Raw genomic sequence first — 20890 nt, 5'->3', positions numbered from 1 at the left:
TTCAGCTCAAAATAACTTCTAAAATATTTTTATTTTTTTCTTTGACTTGTGAGTTATTTAAAAATGCTTTGCTTTGTTTTGAAGTATCTGAGGGATTTTCCAGATATCTTAGTCTATATTATTGATTACCCATTTATTACTCTGTAGTCAGGGGACATAATTTATATGACTTGCATACTTTTATATTTTCTGAAACTTGTATTATGGCCCAGATTATGATTTATCTCATTAAAAAGGTCTGTGTACACTTGAAAAGAATGCGTATCTGCTATAATTGGTTAGAGTGTTTTATAAATAATTAGTTCATGTTAGTTGACAGATGTTTAAGTTTTAGATCTCCTCACTGATTTCTGTATGCTTGTTCTGTCAGTTATTGAGAGAGGAATATTGAAATCTCTGGTGTTATTCTAACTGCTGATTTGCCCGTTTGTCCTTGTAGTTCTGTCAGGTTTTGTTCTATGTATTGTGAAGCTCTGTTCTGTTCTGTTGGTAAATTAACCCCTTTATCATTATGAAGTAGCTGTCTTTATACCTGGTAATATTCTGTGCTGTGCAATTAGGAATTAATATAGCTACTCCAGATTTCTTTTGATTAGTCAGCATGGGAAATCCGTTCTCATTCTTCCATTTTTAATCTGTTTCTGTCTTTATATTTATTTATTTATTTATTTATTTATTTATTTATTTATATTTTTTATTTTATTTTTTTAGAATGAGAGAGAGCAAGAGGGTGTGTGTGAGCAGGGGCAAGGGGAGAGGGGCAGAGAGAGAGGGAGAGAAAGAATCCTAAGCAGGCTCCACGCACAGTGCAGAGGCTTATGAGTCTTTAAAGTGGATTTCTGGTAGGCAAGATATAATTTGGTCTTGTTTTTTTTTTTTCTTTTTGCTTTGTTTTTTAAGTAGGCTCCACTCCCCGCATGGGGCTTGAACTCACAACCCTGGGATCAAGTGTTGCATACTCTACAGACTGAGCCAGCCAGGCACCTCTTGGTTTTGCTCTTTTAGTCAGTCTGCCAATCTTTGCATTTTAATTGACTTGTTTTGACACTTACATTTAATTTGATTATTGATGTTTTGGTTTAAATCAGTCATATTGATATTTTTCTATCACAATCTCTCTTCATGTGATATTTTACCACTTCACTCTGCTTCTTCCATTTCTCTCCTGGCTTTTGTGCTATTGTTGTCATACTTCTACATATGTTATGACCCCTACCATACATTGTTATTATTTCTGCTTTAAACAGTTGGTTATCTTTTAAATTTATTTATTTAGTTAGTTTTGGTGGAGGATGCGGGCAATTTATTTTTTTAAAGATTTTATTTATTTGAAAGAGAGAGAGAGAGCACATGCAGGGGGAGCTGCAGGCAGAGGGAGAGGGAGAAGCCAACTCTCCGCAGAGCAGGGAGCCCGATGTAGGGCTCAGTCCCAGGACCCTGGGATCATGACCTGAACTGAAGGAAGATGCCTAACCGACTGAGCCACCCAGGCACTCCCCCCGCTTTTTTTTTTTAAAGATTTTATTTATTTTTTGACACAGAGGGAGAGAGACAGTGAGAGAAGGAACACACAAGCAGGGGGAGTGGGAGAGGGAGAAGCAGGTTTCCCGCAGAGCAGGGATTCTGATGTGGGGCTCAATCCCAGGACCCTGGGATCATTGACCTGAGCTGAAGGCAGCCGCTTAATGACTGAGACACCCAGGTGCCCTGCAGGCACCCCTTTTAAATTGATTTAAATGATAGAAAAGGTCTTTATATTTACCCACATAGTTACCATTTCTGATGCTCTTAATATTTGTGTGTAAAATTACTGGATGGACTTATTTTCACATTTCTTATAATGTAGGTCTTCCAGTTACTAATACTTTTAGGTTTGTATATCTTTTTTTCTTTTTTTTTAAGATTTTTATTTATTTATTTATTTGAAAGAGAGAGAGAGAATGAGCGGGGGTGGGAGGTCGGGGAGCAGAGGGAAAGGGACAAGCAGACTCCGTGCTGAGCACAGAGCCCAACATGGGGCTCCATCTCATGACCCTGAGATCATGACCCGAGCTGAAATTGAGAGTCGGACCCTCAACTGACTGAGTCATCCAGGTGCCCCTAGTTTTTCCATATCTTAAAAAGTTTTTATTTTGCTTCCTTCTTGAAAGATAACTGGGTAAAGAATTTAAGGGTGACAGTCTGTGTCCTCCCCTACCCCCCACATTTACTTTTTTAAAGATGCTTCTCCATTGTCTTCTGGCTGGCATTACTTTTCCTGAGAAATGGGCCATCATCTTTTCTTTTTTGGTCTTTTTTTTTTTTTTTTTTTTAAGATTTTATTTATTTGCTAGAGAGAGAATGAGAGACAGAGAGCATGAGAGGGAGGAAGGTCAGAGGGAGAAGCAGACTCCCTGCTGAGCAGGGAGCCTGATGTGGGACTCGATCTCGGGACTCCAGGATCATGACCTGAGCCGAAGGCAGTCGCTTAACCAACTGAGCCACCCAGGCGCCCCTTGGTCTTTTTTTTTTTAAGTGTCTTTTTTACTCTGGTTGCTTGTAAGATTTTCTCTTTATCTCTGGTTTTTAGTATTTGATTATAATGTGCCTTGGTGTGCTTGGGATTTGTTGGCCTTTTTGCATTTGTGCTTTTATAGTTTCCTTCAAATTTGGGAAGATTGTGGTCATTATTTCTTCAAATATTTTTTCTGTCTTTCTTCTTCTCCTTCAGGACTCCAATTGCATGTATATTTGGCTAGTTGGAGTTTTTTCACATCTCACTGAATTGCTTTTTTTTTTTTTTTTTTTTTAAGATTTTATTTATTTGCGAGAGAGACAATGAGAGACAGAGAGCATGAGAGGGAGGAGGGTCAGAGGGAGAAGCAGACTCCCCGCTGAGCAGGGAGCCCGATGTGGGACTCGATCCCAGGACTCCAGGATCATGACCTGAGCCGAAGGCAGTCGCTTAACCAACTGAGCCACCCAGGCGCCCCTTTTTTTTTTAATTCTTTATTTTCTGTATTAAATTTTGAATAGTTTCTATTATTATTCTTCAAGTTCACTCTTATTCTGTGATGTCTGATCTGCCATTAATTCCATCCAGTGTGTTTTTTATCATAGACATTGTAGGTTTTGTTTCTGTAAGTTCTGTTTTTCTTTTTCTTTTTTTTATAACTTTCATGTCTCTATGTAGCATGTTTGATCTTTACTCTAGCTTCTTGAACATGTGTAATACAGTTAGAATAACTTCAAGTGTCTTTGTCTACTAATTCTATCATCTGTATCATTTCTTAGTTTTGACTGATTGATTTTTCTCTTCATTTTGGGTCATATGTTTCTTCTTTGCATATCCTGTAATTTTTTTCCCCCCACTGGATGCCAGAAACTATGAATTTTGCCTTTTTGTATAGTAGATATTCTGGGATTTCTATTGATGAGCTTTATTGTCATGTGCTTATGTTACTTGGACGTAGTTTGATCCTTTTGGGTCTTGCTTTTAAGCTCTATTAGGCAGGACCTGAACATTTAGTCTAGTGCTGATTTTGCCCTATTACCGAGGCAAAAAGCCTTCTGTTTATTCTACTCAGTGCCATACTGATTATGAAGTTTTCTGCTGTGAATGGTAGGAATAGGCACCTTCCTCATCCGGTGTGATCTGGGGGTTTGCGCCCACTAATCCTCTCAGAGGATTCTTTCTCTGGCTTCAGATGGTTTCTTTACATGCATACATAGCTCAGTACCTAGCTGAATATTTGAGAGGAACCCTCTGCAGATCTTTCAAGTTATGCCTGTGTAGCTCTCCCTTCTAATACTTTGCTCAGTGAACTCTAGTTGCCTTGGCTTCCTCAGACAACCAGCTCCATCTCCTCAATTCAAGGAGACCACTGAGCTTTGCTTGGGTTCCCTCACCTCTCATTATGATCTGTTAACTTTCCCTAGGCAGCAAACTGGGACAAGTGTAAGGCTTGCCTTACTTGTCTTCTGTGTCTCAGGGATCGCTTTTCTTTATCTGTTGCCCAATGTCTTGAACACTGTTGCTTAATGTATTTTGCCTGGTTTCCTGGTTGTTATAGCTCCCAGGATAAATCTGGTCCCTGTTACTCCATCTTGGCTAGAAGTCGAAGTTGGAACTACGGATTTTAATGACCATGTATCATTTCATTGAGTGGCTGTGCCATAACTTGCCTTAGCTGTTTTCTAATTATTTGACATTTAGGTTGTTTCTAAGTTTTTGATATGCCATCAATAACTTTGTACTGTACATCTTAGTAGTTATGTACTTTTTCCAGTTGAGGGATAAATTGCCAGGAATGAGATTATTAGGTTGAAGGTATAATCCTTTTAATGGTCCTTGACCAAAATTTCAAATGAATTTGTGTTAATGTCACTGACAGTATGAAGGTATCAGTTTCAACATAACCTTGCCAGGTTTGGATGCTTTTATTTAAATTCTGTCTACTCATTAGTAAGTATAAAATGAGAGATCAAGCTGACTTTAATTCTTCCTATTATTTTTAATTGGGTTGAATGTTATTTCATGTAGTTTCATACAAGTTTCAACAGAAATTTCTGGTACTTTTACAAACTTAAAATTATGTGGACAACTTTACAGCTTATCACTGCTGTTTATACTTACTATATCCTTTTTCTAAAGAACATGGAATAGATCAAATTAAAGTGAATTAATGAATTTTAAAATTTATAATAAGTCTTAAAACCCAGAAGCCATAAAAAATAAGATTAATAAATTCAATGACCTAAAAATAATAATAAACTTAGGCATGAAGAAAAGCATTGTATCTTAAGACAAATGACAAAGTAGGGAAAATACTTCCAACTCATATCACAAACAAAGGTAATTTCCTAATACATAAAGAGCTTTTAGAAACTGAGAAGAAAGGAAACAATAGTCCAATAGAAAATAGACTGAGCAGAAAAAAGAAATACAATATTTCCTTACACATGAACAGTTGCTCACCTCATAGTATAAAGAAGAATATAAATTAAAATTATATGAAATACAATTTTTCACCTCTTAGGTTGGCAAATGCAGAAGTTTGACTCTATGGGTGAAGCTGTGAGGAATTCTTGTATGTTGCTGGCTGGCATGCTAAATTGTAACCACCACTGTGGCGGATAATTTGACACTACTTTAAAAAATCATGAATGCATTTACTCTCTGATATAACAGTTCTACTTCTGCAAGATTATTCTATATATATACCTGCACCAGTATGATATCCCATAGGTACAAAGTTATTTATTATCACATTGTTTTAGAATAGCAAAAGATTGGAAAAATAAAAGTATCGGTAGGGTACTGGTTAAATAAACTATAGGATGTCCTTGTAATGGAGTTTTGTATACTTGTGTAGAAAATGAGGTGGTCCTCTATGTATGGTTTAGGAAGATATATAGATAAGTGAAAAAAAATGATGTGCTAAATAGTGCTTATGATATGCTAACTTGTGTATAAGAAAAGGTTGGCAATAAAAGTGTACTTTATTTTTTGCTTTTATTTGCATGAAGAAATAGTATAAGATTGTATAGGAAACTAATGAAAGTGGTTGTCTAATGGGAAGGCAAAAATGAAGTAGGCAGGGCTGAGGTATGAGCAAGACTTCTCAATGTATTCAATTTCTGTCAGTTTGACTTGAACAATGTGAAAATTAATGTAAAACATTTATAATCACCTACTATGTTTTAGTTAATATGCATTAACTTCTAATTTAATGATCATTAATATAATTTTTTTTCCTCTAGAAAAGAATACTGCATTGAGAGATGGACTTCTGGTATTCTTTTTTGCAATTGTTCCCCTTATTGTACTTGCTGCTTTTGTCTTCATCAAGAGAGATCAACTGTGGAAAAGCTACTTCCGAAAGAAGAGATCACAAACATATGAGTACTTAGATTTTTTTCTTTTAAATTCATATTAAATAATTTAAAGTAATTATTAATGATGATAGTCATATCATAGGGGTTGGTTTAAAAATAGGGTTCTAAGAGTTAGTTGGGATCAAAGGATAGTGGTGACTCAGCCACCTCTAATAACGGTGAGGGGAAAGGATTATAAGCTACTGAAAATAGCCCGTAAGGTTCATCTTGTTTGACATTGATTTCTGGTACTGGGGGTGAATATAATTTTGGGCTACAACTTTTTAATTGCGCTTCTTAATTCGAGATTAAAATATGAGATAAAGGTAAAAAACATAAATGTCAAAAAATTGTCTTCCATGTCTGTTTGAAGTATCAGCTTCAAAGAGTGTTTCAAATATTGAAAGCATATTTTGTGAATTACAAGTTTTTAAGAAATAAGTTTTGGTGGAGGGAAGGGCTGTCAAAATTCAGACACTTGACATTTCTGGTCTATGTGTCAGACTCTTGTACGACTGTCTCTCAACTATCACTTCTAACATGTTGGCATTAGAATACAACATATATTAGCATAGCCTTGTAATCCGTTTGCCATTTGCTAGAATTATGAACTGGAATAATAAATAAAACTCTCTGAGCTTTGGTTTACTTCCTCTGAAATAGGAATAATATTACCTGTCTCTTAGGGTTGATGTGAGGATTAAATGGGAACGTATTAACAAATAAAATCCATAGCACATTGCTGGCACAATGTAATTACTTAAAAACTCATTTTTATTATGATAAAAAACTAGTTTATTATGATAGTGATTTCTTACTTAGGATATAATATTTTGCTAGGGTATCCTGATGTTAGCTTTAATATATTAACATATTCTAAAACAGATTTATCTTCCTATTCTTTCTTTCTCTTACTTCCTATTGTACTGGAACCGACCAATCCATAGATAATTCTCCAGTCTGCATCTCTGAAATTTTAGTTCCATACCCGTAGCTCTCTCCTATACATCTCTACTGAGCTGACTTGCTGTCGCCTCAGCATGTCTAAAATTTAGTTGCTATCTTTCCAACCAGCTTCTTTGCTCCTCTTGGGCTTCCTAATTTTTAGAATGACTACTTCATGTTTTGTGTATTCAGCCTTAGAATATGCATTTACTCTTTGATTTGAGGAAGACCTGAGGAGAAAAGTTTGGAAACAAACACTGGCCTAATTGGCCAAATTTTATGGTTCCTTAGAATTTCAGGTTATTTAATTTTAAAATGGGGTTAATGAAACTTTCTAGTACTGTAAAGATGAAAAATGTGTGAACTGTTAAACATGCCATAAAGATTTTAGCTGTCATTGTGACCATCATTACCACCACTACGAACATCATTATTCTATTTCTCAGAAAATGCAATGCATGTGTAACATGTCACGTAGAAACGATCTAATCTTACCTTAGCTCAAAAGTAATCGTCTCTTTCAGATCAGATGGCAAAAACCAAGCAAAAGCTTCTAGACAGCCAGTGAGTGTTCCTCGACATGCTTCTTCAGTGACTTCTCCCAGAGAAGTTGTAAGTTTAAAACAAAAAATATTTTTTTATTATATTATGGTATCACATTGCTAAAAATTTCAAAAATAATTGCTACATGGGTATAGAAATAAGCATAGATGATTTCTTAAGAATTTAAGAATGTGGGGGCGCCTGGGTGGCTCAGTTGGTTAAGCGACTGCCTTCGGCTCAGGTCATGATCCTGGAGTCCCGGGATCGAGTTCCGCATCGGGCTCCCTGCTCAGCAGGGAGTCTGCTTCCCCCTCTGACCCTCCCCCTTCTCATGCTCTCTCTCTCTATCTCATTCTCTCTCTCAAATAAATAAATAAAATCTTTAAAAAAAAAAATCTTTAAAAAAAAAAAAAGAATTTAAGAGTGTGGTCTCTGGATTAATGAAAACAATACCAGTGGGGTCCCTGGCTCAGAAGAGTCGGGAGAAAATATCGACATTAAGAATGCTTTGCCCTGAAACCAAGATTGGGAAATGACATAGGATATCTGCTGTCACTACTTTTTTCTATGTCTGCTCTCTGTCTGTTTTCAATGCCTGGCTTCCCTAGGGTGTGCGGCCAAAGACATGGTGCTGAGCTCCTGGAATAGGCCTAATTGTCTCAGTACTGGGACCAGTAATCATTGTTCCTTTGAGTGTATTAGGGAGTACTGGGATAATAATATCCTTTTTTTCTTTTTACGTATGCATGTATATTTATGCAAGTAATATTATATATTTCTTCAGATGTTTTTAAACTTTATATATGTTTTGTTTGCTATTTCATGCATCTATCTGCAACCTGCTTTTTCCTTTAACATTGCTTTGTGCTTTAGCCCTCTTAATACCTGTAGCCCTCATTCATTTGTTTTCACTTTTGATGTTATGTTACTTAAATACCACGCAATTTTAAAATCCATTTTTCTATTAGCAGATTCCAATTTTTTGTAACTACGAACAAGGCTGAGATGAACAGTTTATATATATCTTCTCATGCACATGTGTGAGTTCTAGGACTGCATCGTCTACTGCAGTAGTTACTATCACATGTGGCTATTTAAATTTCATTTTAAATTAAATGAAATTAAGAATTCCGTTCCTCGCTCAGTAGATCACATGTGGCCACTGATTACCATATTGAAAAGCATAGATACAGAATATTTCCATCAATGCAGAAAATTTTATTAGAAAGCACTGATCTAGGGGCAGGTAGGAATGAAAATGCTGGGCTGAAAGATATGTAACTATTTGCTGGAAATTGCCAAATTCATTTCCAAAGAGGTTACACCATTGGGTGATTGTATCATCAATGGTATATGTGCATTCCTGTTGATCTACATCCTTGTCAACACTTGATATTGTCAGACTTTTAAAGTCTTTCCAATTATGTGGAGTTAAAGTCATTAGATATCCTTCCTCATGTTTTATTACAGACGAGTATGTGTGTGTGTGTGTATATATATATAATCTCCCTATTCTACTCCCTTTTCCTTTTTAAAAAGGAAACAAAAAATTGTTACGCTATTTTCCCCCTTAAACATATATGTTGGAGAATTTTCCATAACACTACATATGCAGGGTGCTCACACATGCAAGTTAGAAATTACATATGTGTTCTTCATCCTTGATATATTTTTTCCTTTTTTAATTGTGTAAAATAAATATACCCTAAAATTTGCCATTTTAACCATTTTTGAATATACAATTCAGTGACACTAATTATATTCACAATATTGTACAATCATCACCACTATCTATTCCTGAAACCTTTTCATCAGAAACTCTATACCCAAGCGTTTTCCGGGATGGGAACCACTCCGCCTGGGAGCCTCGTTGCTATGAGCGAGGCGCAGACCTTTCAACAGGAGCTTTATTAATTCTCACGCTATGACCCAGGAAGGCTATGGAGTGGCTGCTAATTGCTCTCTGCGTGTGAAGAGACCTCTGTTGGATCCCCGTTTCGAGGGTTACAAGCTCTCCCTCAAGCCGCTGCCCTGCTACCAGCTGGAGCTTGATGCAGCCGTGGCAGAAGTAAAACTTCAAGATGATCAATATACACTGGAACACATGCATGCTTTTGGAATGTATAATTACTTACACTGTGATTCATGGTATCAAGACAGTGTCTACTACATTGATAACCTTGGAAGAGTTATGAATTTAACAGTGATGCTGGACACTGCTTTAGGAAAACCACGAGAAGTGTTTCAACTTCCCACAGATTTGACAGCATACGACAGTCGTCTTTGTGCATCTATCCATTTCACATCTTCTACCTGGGTTACCTTGTCAGATGGAACTGGACGATTATATCTCATTGGTACAGGTGAACATGGAAATAGTGCTTCTGAAAAATGGGAGATTATGTTTAATGAAGAGCTTGGCAATCCTTTTATCATAATTCACAGTGTCTCACTGCTGAATGCTGAAGAACATTCAGTAACTATCTTACTTCTTCAAATAGAGAAAGAGGAATTGGATATGAAAGGAAGTGGATTCTATGTTTCTTTGGAGTGGGTCACTATCAGAAAAAACAAAGATAATAACAAATACAAAATTATTAAACGTGATATTCTCCGTGGAAAGTCAGTACCACATTATGCTGCTATTGAGCCTGATGGGAAGGGTCTGATGATTGTCTCCTACAGGTCCTTCACATTTGTTCATGTTGGTCAAGATCTTGAAGAAAATAAGAATGAGAACATGTCAGAGAAAATCGAAGAACCTCTGTATTACTGGCAACAGACTGAAGATGATTTGACAGTAACAATACGGCTTCCAGAAGGCAGTTAGTTCTAAGGAGGACATTCAAGTACAGTTTTTGCCTGATCACATCAACATTGTGCTGAAGGCTCAGAGGTTTCTGGAAGGAAATCTCTATTCATCTATTGATCAAGAAAGCAGTACATGGGTAATTAAAGAGAATAATTGCTTGGAGATTTTCTTGATTAAAAAGAATGAAGGACTAACGTGGCCAGAGCTAGTGGTCAGTGATGAGCAAGGAGAGTTTATAAGAGACTCAGCCCAGTGTGCTGCAATAGCTAAATGTTTAATGCATTTGACCTCTGAAGAACTGAATCCAAATCCAGATAAAGAAAAACCTCCTGGGGGCGCCTGGGTGGCTCAGTCAGTTGAGCGACTGCCTTTGGCTCAGGTTGTGATCCCAGGGTCCTGGGATCGAGTCCCACGTCCGGCTCCCTGCTCGGCGGGGAGCCTGCTTCTCCCTCTCCCACTCCCCCTGCTTGTGTTCCCTCTCTCGCTGTGTCTCTCTCTGTCAAATAAATAAATAAAATCTTAAAAAAAGAAAAAAAAAAAAAGAAAGAAAAACCTCCTTATAATGCTCAAGAGTTAGAAGAATGTGACATTTTCTTTGAAGAGAGCTCCAGTTTATGCAGATTTGATGGCAGTACATTAAAAACTACTCATGTGGTGAATCTTGGAAGCAACCAGTACCTTTTCTCTGTCATAGTGGATCCTAAAGAAATGCCCTGCTTCTGTTTGCGCCATGATGTTGATGCCCTACTCTGGCAACCACACTCCAGCAAACAAGATGATATGTGGGAACATATTGCAACTTTCAATGCTTTAGGCTACGTCCAAGCATCCAAGAGAGACAAAAAATTTTTTGCCTGGGCTCCCAATTACTCCTATGCAGCCCTATGCGAATGCCTTCGTCGAGTATTCATCTACCGTCAGCCTACTCCCATGTCCACTGTACTTTACAACAGAAAGGAAGGCAGGCAAATAGGACAGGTTGCTAAGCAGCAAGTAGCAAGCCTAGAAACCAATGATCCTATTTTAGGCTTTCAAGCAACAAATGAGAGATTATTTGTTCTCACTACCAAAAACCTCTTTTTAATAAAAGTAAATACAGAGAATTGATTACCCCAACATGTTGGCTTTTCTGTAGTGGAAAAGTATTCGGTGATAGCCAGAAGGTTGGTAGTTATACTGTAACCTGTTAAGTTTTACTATGTTAAATAAAATTATCTTGTATGAATTTTTTATTTTTTAAAGGATATTGGAAATATATTCAAGAGATTATGATTCTGTAAAAGTTATGGAATGAAGCTGAAAATTTAGAGGAAGTTGGCTTCTATTAAAAAAATGTAGAAGTATTAGTAAGTATAATTATTTTTAAAAAACAGGCTGGAATTTCATCTTTGTTATGAAAGATGTACAATTCGGTGTTTAAAAATAAAAATGTTTATCATGAAAAAAAAAAAAAAGAAAAAGAAACTCTATACCCAAAGCAATAACTCCCATTTTCCCGGAGCCCTTACCCCTATCAACCACTATTCTACTTTTTTTTTGCTGAGATGTAATTGACATACATTTATTAGTTTTGGGTATTCAACATAATGATTCAATATTTGTATATATTGTGAAATGATCGATCACCACAAAAAGTCTAGTTAATATCCATTAGCCCACATAATTTTACTATCCTTGTGATGAGAACTTTTGAGATCTATTCTCTTAGCAATTTTCAAATATACAGTACAATATTTTAACTATAGTCACCATGCTGTGTACATTACATTTCCATGACTTACTTATTTTGTAACTGGAAGTTTGTACCTTTTGACCTCCTTCACCCAATGTCACCCCATCCCCCACTCCCACCTCTGGCAACCACCAATCTGTTCTCTGTATGAGGTTTTTTTTTTTTTTTTTAAGATTCTACATATAAGCGAGGTCATATAGTATTTGTCTTTCTGTCTGACTTCACTAGTATATTGCCCTCAAGGTTGATCCATGTTGTTGAAAATGGCAAGATTTCCTTCTTTTTTATGGCTGAATAGTATTTTATTATATATATATATATATATATAAATATATATATATATATACACACACACACACACACACAGCACATCTGTATGTATGTATGTATACCTAAGAGTGGAATTGATATGTTATATTGTTATTCTGTATTTAATTTTTTGAGGAACCACCAGATGGTTTCCACAGTGGCTACACCATTTTACATTTCTACCATGAGTGTTCTGATTTCTTCCCATCTTTGTCAATACTTGTTATTTTCTGTTTTTGCTTTGCTTTTTAAATTTTAATTATAGCCATCCTAGTGGATGTTGAATGGTTCCTTGTTGTGCTTTTGATTTGCATTTCTCTAATGATTAGTGATGTTGAGTATCTTTTCATGTGCTTATTAGCCATTTGTATCTCTGGTCTAGAGAAATGTGTATTCAAGTCCATTGCTCATTTTTTTAATTGGGTTGCTTGTCTTTTTGTTGTTGAGTTGTAGGTCTTTATATATTCTGGGTATTAACACTTTATCAGATATATGATTTGTAGATATTTTCTTCCATTCTCTAGGTTGTCTTTTCACTTTGTTGATAATGGTCTTTAATGCACAAGATTTTTATTTTTTATGAAGTCCAGTTTATCTGTTTTTTCTTTTGTTGCTTATGCTTTTGATGTCATCTCTAACAATCCATTGTCAAATCCAAGGACATGAAGATTTACTTGTATGTTTTTTAAAAGTTTTATGATTTTAGTTCTTATGTTTAGATCTTTGATCCATTTTGAGTAATTTTTGTATATGGTATGAAATAGGGGTTCAGTTTCTTTCTTTTGCATGTAGAAATCCACTTGTCCTGGCCTTATTTGTTGAAGAGACTATTCTTTCTTCATCGAATGGACTTAAAACCTTGTGGAAAATCAGTTGGCCATAGATGTATAGGTTTATTTCTATTCTCTGAATTTTATTCATTTGGGCTCTATTTCCATCCTTATGGCAGCTCTACACTATTTTGATTGTTGTGGGGTTGTAATGACTTTTGACATTGCAAAGTGTGAGTCCACCAACTTTTTTCTTCTTTTTCAAGATTGTTTTGTTATTTAAGGCCCCTTTGATTCCATATGATTTGAGAATCTACTTTTCCATTTCTGCAAAAAAGGCTGTTGGAATTTTGATAGGGGTTGTGTTGAATCTACAGATCACTTTGGGTTATATTGACATATCCTGACAGTATTAAGTCTTTGAATCCATGAACACTAGTTGTATTTCCATTTTTATAGATCTACTTCAATTTCTTTCAGCAGTGTTTTGTAATTTTCAGTATACAAGTCTTTGACCTTCTTGGTTAAGTTTATTCCTAGGTGTTTTATTCTTTTGGAGGCTATTGTAAATGGAACTGCTTTCTTAATTTCCTTTTTGGATTTTTCATTGTTGGTGTATAGAAACAAAACCAATTTTTGCATGTTCATGTTACATCCTGCATCTCTGCTGAATTCATTTGTTAGCTCTAGTAGCTTTCTTGTGGACCCTTCAGGATTTTTTGTTTATATAGGATCGTGTTATCAGTGAAAGGAGGTAGTTGTACTTCTTTCCAAATTGAATGTCTTTTCTTTTCTTTTCTTCTGTTGATCTGGCTAGATCTTCCAGTAATATGTTGCATAGCGGTGGTAAAAGCAAGCATCCTTGTGTTCCTAATTTTGAGGTCAATTTCCTTGGCATATTTAAATATTTCCTTATGTTCTTCCAGTGACATCTTTCATGTTGATAATGAGAAGTCCTTAAAGCAGTTCCTGATAGCTATTTTTAAAAGGTTTTCGGCTGTCGGGAGTTAGAGTCCTTATGTATGAGATTGGGAAAGACCATCTCTCATCTCAAATCCATTTTTAAAATATTAATACAGCAATATCAGTTTTTACTTTTTTTTTTTTAAAGATTTTATTTATTTGTCAGAGAGAGAGACAGAGCACAAGCAGGGAGAGAGGCAGGCAGAGGGAGAAGCAGGCTCCCCCCTGAGCAAGGAGCCCAATGCAGGACTCTGTCCCAGGACTCTGGGATCATGACCTGAGCCGAAGGCAGATACTTAACCGACTGAGCCACCCAGGCGTCCCCAGCTTTTTCTTTTTGTTTAATATTTACTTTATGTCTTTTTACATGCAACGTTTCTTTGTCTTTATGTTGTCTCTTATAAACAGAATATCTTATTTAAAAATTTTTAAAAAATATTTGTCTTTTAACTGGAGACTTTATGTTGAGTGCAATTATTAATATAGTTTTTCTACCATATTATTTTTATAATCTCATTGTTTTCCTGTTTCTTCTGTTTTCTCCCCACACCACAAAGCCTCTTCTGTTTTTTTGGACTGATTTAGTTTCCTCCTTGCTCCATTTCATTTTTCTCCTCTGCTTGTCTTTAGATACATTGTTAGATAAATTAGATTCAAATCCATTCGTTATTTATGATAGTTTCTTGTAGCTTCATTATGTTTTTAAAAGCACTCATTTCTTTAAACATACAAAATACCTACTTTTTGTGCTTTATCTGATCATTTTAATATGTGCAGTCTTGGTTCTGTGGTTTGTTATTTCTACTGATTCTTGCAGTGGCTTGTTTGCTAGTGTGCTTTGTGATACTGATTGTAAACTGGCATTCTTTTGAATTTTATATGGGAGAATTATTTCAGTCTTGAATCATAGTGAGTTCCTGCAGAGTGTGTGTATTTCCCTTGGCCACTTGTTTGAGGGCATGGTCAATCTTCTGTGCCTTTGTTTTTTTTTATTATTATTATTTTTTAATTTTTTAATTTTTTAAAGATTTTATTTATTTGAAAGAGGGAGCCACAGTGAGAGAGGGAACACAAGCAGAGGAAGTGGGAGAGGGAGAAGCAGGCTTCCTGTTGAGCAAGGAGCCTGATGCGGGGCTTGATCCCGGGATCCCGGGATCATGACCTGAGCCAAAGGCAGACGCTTAACGACTGAGCCACCCGGCGCCCCCTCTGTGCCTTTAAATTAAAATTTTTGTTGGTGTTTTTTTGGGTCACACAAGTGTTATGAACTCTGCCCCCCCAAACCTTTGTGAGGATGGGTGTATGGTTAGAAATTCCCCAGGGAGATGATTTTCTTTTATTCCCCTTCTACCAGTACCAAGGTCTATTTAAGCAAGTTTCTCCACTGTTCCCTGGGACAGGTGTTTCTTTATTGAGTTAATCCAGTGAGGATATTGCCCTTTAGGGGCCTACGCTTTATATTAGGTCTTATATTCAGCATTCCATCCAGTTCAGCATTCCATCCAATTCCATCCAATTCTAGGTCTATATATTACCTGAAAACATATAATGTAGCCCACCAGGGATGGAAGATATTCATAGGACAAACGCTGTTACATAGCTGGACTCTTTCATACTTATTGTTTTTTGGTCTTTAAGATGTTTCTTACTCCCTACTAACTCATTCAAGCATTAAAAAAAAAAAATACCTGGGGTGCATGGGTGACTCAGTCAGTTAAGCATCTGCCTTCGGCTCAGGTCATGATCCTGGCGTCCTGGGATCGAGCCCCGTGTCAGGCTCCTTGCTCAGCGGGGAGCCTGCTTCTCCCTCTCCCTCTGCCTACTGTTCCCCCTGCTTGTGCTGTCTCTCTCTGTGTGTCAAATCAATAAATAAAATCTTTAAAAAAAATAAAAAAAATACCTGTTAATATTTTAACCAGCATTTTAGTGCTCTCTACTTGGAACATTTTAGTCCATTGTTTGTAAGAAGCATGTATCCCAGGCTTTTAATAACTGTATACCAGTCCATCTTACGGATTTATCACAAATTTAAAAACCAGTTGTTTCAAATCTTGTTACCACAGAAAAATGCAGTATCAAGGATCCTTCTATATACGTCTTTGCATACATGTAAAAGTATATGTTAAATTCCAAGAAGTAGAGTTTAACTATCCTTTTAAAGTGCTGCTTCCATGGGTTGGTGGAAAGGCAATGAGACATTTTCTTGTGTCCCTTCTCCATTTAACAGTATAAGCAAATATTCTTTGGGACAGAAAAATAGACTGTCTGTTCTACAGCGGGACCCAGAGAATGTTCAAGCTCTTCTCCAACACCATGCATATTCCTTTTTTTTTTTTTTTTGAGATAGAGAGCCTGCAAACATGGGGAGGGGCAGAGAGAGAATTTTAAGTAGGCTCCACGCCCAGCACTTAAACTCATGACCCTGAAATCAAGAGTTGGATGCTTAACCATAATTCCATCTGATCTTCCCTAACTTTTCCTAATGTAATGTGATATGTGAAAAATATTCTTACTTTTACTTTCTTATTTATTATAGACTCTCACTTTATTATAAAACTTCTTTCAACTATCTTGATAAGGAAGGAATATCATGAATCCCCAAATTAAGGGTTGTAAATTAGGAGTATTTACAATACTAGTTAGATACCGAGCAGGTTTGGCAATATATTTTTGGAAGATTTTATTTAAAATATGTTGATAGGGGGTGCCTGGGTGGCTCAGTCGGTTAAGTGTCTGCCTTCGGCTCAGGTCATGATCCTGGGGTCCTGGGATCGAGACCTGCATTGGGCTCCTTGCACAGCGGGGAGCCTGCTTCTTCCTGTCCCTCTGCCTGCCATTCCCTCACTTGTGCTCTCTCTCTCTCTCTCGCTCTTTGTCAAATAAATAAATAAAATCTTAAAAAAAAATATGTTGGGATACCTGGGTGGCTCAGTTCATTAAGCAGCTGCCTTCGGCTCAGGTCATGATCCCAGAGTCCTGGGATCGAGTCCCACATCGGGCTCCCTGCTCTGCGGGAAGCCTGCTTTTCCCTCTCCCTCTGCTGCTCCCCCTGCTTGTGCACTTTCTCTCTCTCTCTCTGACAAATAAATAAATAAAATCTTTACAAAAAATATGTTGATGGGGCTCCTGGGTGGCTCAGTCATTTGAGCGTCTGGCTCTTGGTTTCAGCTCAGGTCATGATCTCAGGGTCGGGGGATTGAGCCCCACACTGGGCTCTGTGCTCAGCATGGAACCTGCTTGAGATTCTCTCCCTCTCCCTCTTCACCTCCCCACTGCATGCTCTCTCTCTCTCTAAAATAAATAAATTAAAAAATATATATATATTGGTATAGGAAATAAGTTACCTTTTAATTAATGTAGTTGATTAGAACCAAGATTATAATAGTACTATTGAATTAAAAAAATATAGCCTTAAAAGAATTAAGTATTCCACATTCAGTGGCAAAGATGTGTTGAATAAGCAAACTATTTTTAAATGTCAGCATTGTAAATATCTATTCATTGATTTGAAATATATTGATTACTTTCTGTATAGAAAACATATTTATGAGTGCATTGTGGTAATAACTGTTTTTTCCTTTTTAGCCTATATATGCAAACAGAATTCCGGTACCAACTTACGCAGCCAAGCAGCCTCAGCAGTTCCCATCAAGGTCTGAAGTGAATTCACTTAGATTACTTAACCAGAGTAAAACCCAGGGTTAATGTCTAAGAATTGCTCCCTTGTATTTAATTTAGCACAGGGTATTTCTTGCCAACAGTTTAGATAGAACACAATTTTTAGAAAAGCTTTTAAGAACTTTTTATGTAAGTTTTGTCATATTAGTGCAGTGTCAACATGCAAATTTAAAGAAGTCTGGGGCGCCTGGGTGGCTCAGTTGTTAAGCATCTGCCTTCAGCTCAGGTCATGATCCCAGGGTCCTGGGATCAAGCCCCGCGTCGGGCTCCCTGCTCGGCGGGAGGCCTGCTTCTCCCTCTCCCACTCCCCCTGCTTGTGTTCCCTCTCTCGCTGTGTCTGTCAAATAAATAAATAAAATCTTTAAAAAAAAATTTTTTAAGTCTGAGCAAGACAAGCAAATGGTGCTGCAGCCTTCGGTGTACGTAAGATTCAGAAGCAAGGGCCTTTAAAATACCCAGTGATGGCAAACCAGATGGGTAAGACCAGCCTTCCTATTAGGAACAGCTAGAGAAGCTAGACAAGGTAAGGAAATATGTGTTTGAAGACCTGAGTGAACTATCAGATAGGAAATGAGGAGGAAATGTGGGGCCCAGGAGAGAAAGGCAGTCCGGACATAATCCCAGCTTTTGGGGGACAGTTTTCCATCCTGGACATGTCTCCCAATTCTCAATGTGAGAACTAAGAGGCTAGGAAGCTGAGGAGAGCTTGCAACAAATTCCCAGGGCTGAGGGGGCAAGAACTGGAGCCCAGCCAAGCAGGAGGTTCCCTGGCAGTCCTCCCAGGCACTGTGTTGGGCCCCAGTGATAAGGATAAACTAGATCCTTAACTTATTTCTACAATTTTTTATGTTTGGCCCCAGTCAAAAGAGCAGACCTACAAGAAAAGAAAATGTGACTAAAACAAGAAAAGCCACAGATGATAGAAACAAACTCAGAGGGTATTACCCAGTGAGGAGCATCATCAGCCACAGACTTTAAAATGACTAATGATTATGTCATTGAACTAATAGTTAAGATTGAGACTTTTCAGCACAGTACTACAAACTTTAATAAAAGAATCATATGGAAGTTCTAAAACTGAAAAACACAAGCACTGAAATCTTTCAGTTCTCAATGGATGGACTTAAAATCAGCAAGGAAGAACATTGATTACGATGTTTTGCAATGTATAAAGTGCATCTTACCCTTCCCACCCCCAAAAGTCCTTCAAATTGCAACTGAATTGCAACACTAAGGAGTGTTCTCCTGTATAATCTTTATTATATAATAAGAGTGCATGGAAATCCAGCTGCGCATCAAGAGAGGAATATATAAATTGTGAGACAGATATTCACCAGGTCATGTTCTGGTGTGTTATCGGAGTAGAGGAATACTAGAATTGGATGAAGAGGGTGAGGAAGGGTATAGAGGTGAAGGACAGGTATAGAAAAGTCATAGCAGGTTTGATTCTCAGAGTGGGTGTTAGTTTTGAATGAGTTGGAATTTCAGCTTTATTTATGTAAACGGAGCTAGTGACCTCCCTTGTCTTTTACAATTTGTCTTTTCAATTTCATGTGTTATTCCTTTTAAAAATATATAAACCAGAACCTTCATATAATATTTTTGATTATAGAATAGCATTACTTTTTGGTAGTTACTCCATTTTAGATGCTGATTGCATCCTTTAACCATTGCATATAAGATGAATAATAATCTCAGAATATAATGTACTCTTCAGAATTGTCAGCAGTGTTAAAGATGGTGTTACAATGGGCTTTTAATGATGTAGTATTATTTTATTCAGTTGAAACACATAATTAACTGTCTTTTTTCCCCTCACAGGCCACCTCCACCACAACCGAAAGTATCATCTCAGGGAAATTTAATTCCTGCTCGTCCTGCACCTGCACCACCTTTATATAGTTCCCTCACTTGAATTTTTTTTTTTTTTTTTTTACCTTTACTTTTGCAGACATCTTCAGGGAACTGAGCTAATCCTTTTTTTTTTTCCTGATATTTTCTTGAAAAGCCTTTCTTCCTGCTGCAACTATGAATGAAAACAAAATACCATAAAACAAACTTTGCTAACACAGAAAAACAGAAATTGAGTAGTGGAAATTGAGAAATATAAGAAATGCAGTAAAGTCAGGGCATTTAGAATAACATTTCCATTTCCATCACTGAATAATAAGTCTTATTCAGTCATTCTGTGAGGTTAATGCACCAAACATGGATTATGTTATTTTAAACATGGTATTGTAATGATTCTTAAATTAAGTTTTGTCATTAAATGCTTCAATGACAAATTTTGACCTTAGTTGCCATTAATGTAGTTTCTGGTTGAACATGTGATTATCTAATATCTGTGAAAACTAATTAGCTGTCAGTAATATCTAATGTTTTTCATCTTGCACGGACTAATAATCATCATATGCTAGAATCTTGTCTATCTCATTCACTACACAAATAAAGGAATATTCTGTCTTCAGAAGAATGTGCAAAATCCACAATTTAGATATCATCATCTTATTTTGAGAGTACAAAGTATACTAAAAGTGTGTATGTGTGTATTCACACACAGTTATTGTCTTCCTTTTTTATGATCATTCTGTGGATAAATGATTCCATGGATTCTAGGGATAGTAGAGTCTATGGGTCTATCTATGGATAATGAATATTAGAAAAATTAATTTAATAATAGAATTTCTATTATGAATCATGTTAAAGCATGGCATTCTTTTACAATAGCATTATTTTAAATAAATTAAACTTTAAGGTACGGAGTATTTAATAGAACTAATCAGATATGCTGTTGATACCTGGCTCTAACAAAGCAGGAGCTCTTATAATATCTTCAATCAAATTGAGATATCATAAAACCACTTGAGAATTTCATGAGCACTTTAAGTTTAAAATCTGAAACTTCAAAGCTTGCTATTAATATAATTTAGAATGTTTACATTTACTAAGGTGTGCTGGATCATATCTCTGTTGTAACTAATGTTTTCAAAGAAATTAGGCTGGAGAAAAGAAGTTAGAAAAGGTTTTTCTTAGTAAAAGCAAAAAAACTAGTGAGGTGTGTAGGAGTTATTATTCCATCTGTGTAAAAAATGAATTTTTACTTCAGAAAAAATGATATGGATGGTGAAATTTTAAACACTCAAAAAATTTTCATAACCTTTCATAATAAAATTTAATAATAGGTTTATTAACTGAATTTCATTAGTTTTTCAAAAAATTTTTGTTTGTGTATATATACATATACAAATATAACATTTGCAATAAATAAAAGACTTGAAATTC

The 20890-nt window shown here is 36.3% G+C and overlaps 2 protein-coding genes across 3 annotated transcripts in view; both read left to right on the top strand.

The window, feature by feature from the left end:
* ADAM9 (ADAM metallopeptidase domain 9) overlaps nucleotides 1–20890 on the top strand; it is a 163204-nt gene extending 142314 nt beyond the window's left edge. For both annotated transcript variants that reach the window (XM_035003990.1, XM_035003991.1), the window contains exons 19-22: nucleotides 5743–5884; nucleotides 7326–7413; nucleotides 17516–17583; nucleotides 19430–20890. In XM_035003990.1, the coding sequence (XP_034859881.1) occupies nucleotides 5743–5884; nucleotides 7326–7413; nucleotides 17516–17583; nucleotides 19430–19523 (392 nt within the window). In that variant the 3' untranslated portion in view covers nucleotides 19524–20890. The remainder of the gene's footprint in view (nucleotides 1–5742; nucleotides 5885–7325; nucleotides 7414–17515; nucleotides 17584–19429) is intronic.
* On the top strand, nucleotides 7713–11596 carry LOC118009952 (nudC domain-containing protein 1-like). Its single transcript, XM_035003996.1, is given in 3 exon segments — nucleotides 7713–10171; nucleotides 10173–10499; nucleotides 10700–11596. Coding segments are annotated over 3 exon segments (1794 nt in total). The 5' UTR covers nucleotides 7713–9268; the 3' UTR covers nucleotides 11264–11596.

The sequence above is a fragment of the Mirounga leonina genome, unplaced genomic scaffold (assembly GCF_011800145.1).
Source record: "Mirounga leonina isolate KUSES-001 unplaced genomic scaffold, KU_Mleo_1.0 Mir_128, whole genome shotgun sequence".
In the NCBI taxonomy this organism is placed as follows: domain Eukaryota; kingdom Metazoa; phylum Chordata; class Mammalia; order Carnivora; family Phocidae; genus Mirounga; species Mirounga leonina.
Note: the sequence above shows the minus strand (reverse complement) of the source record. Positions and strands in the feature narration are given on the sequence as shown.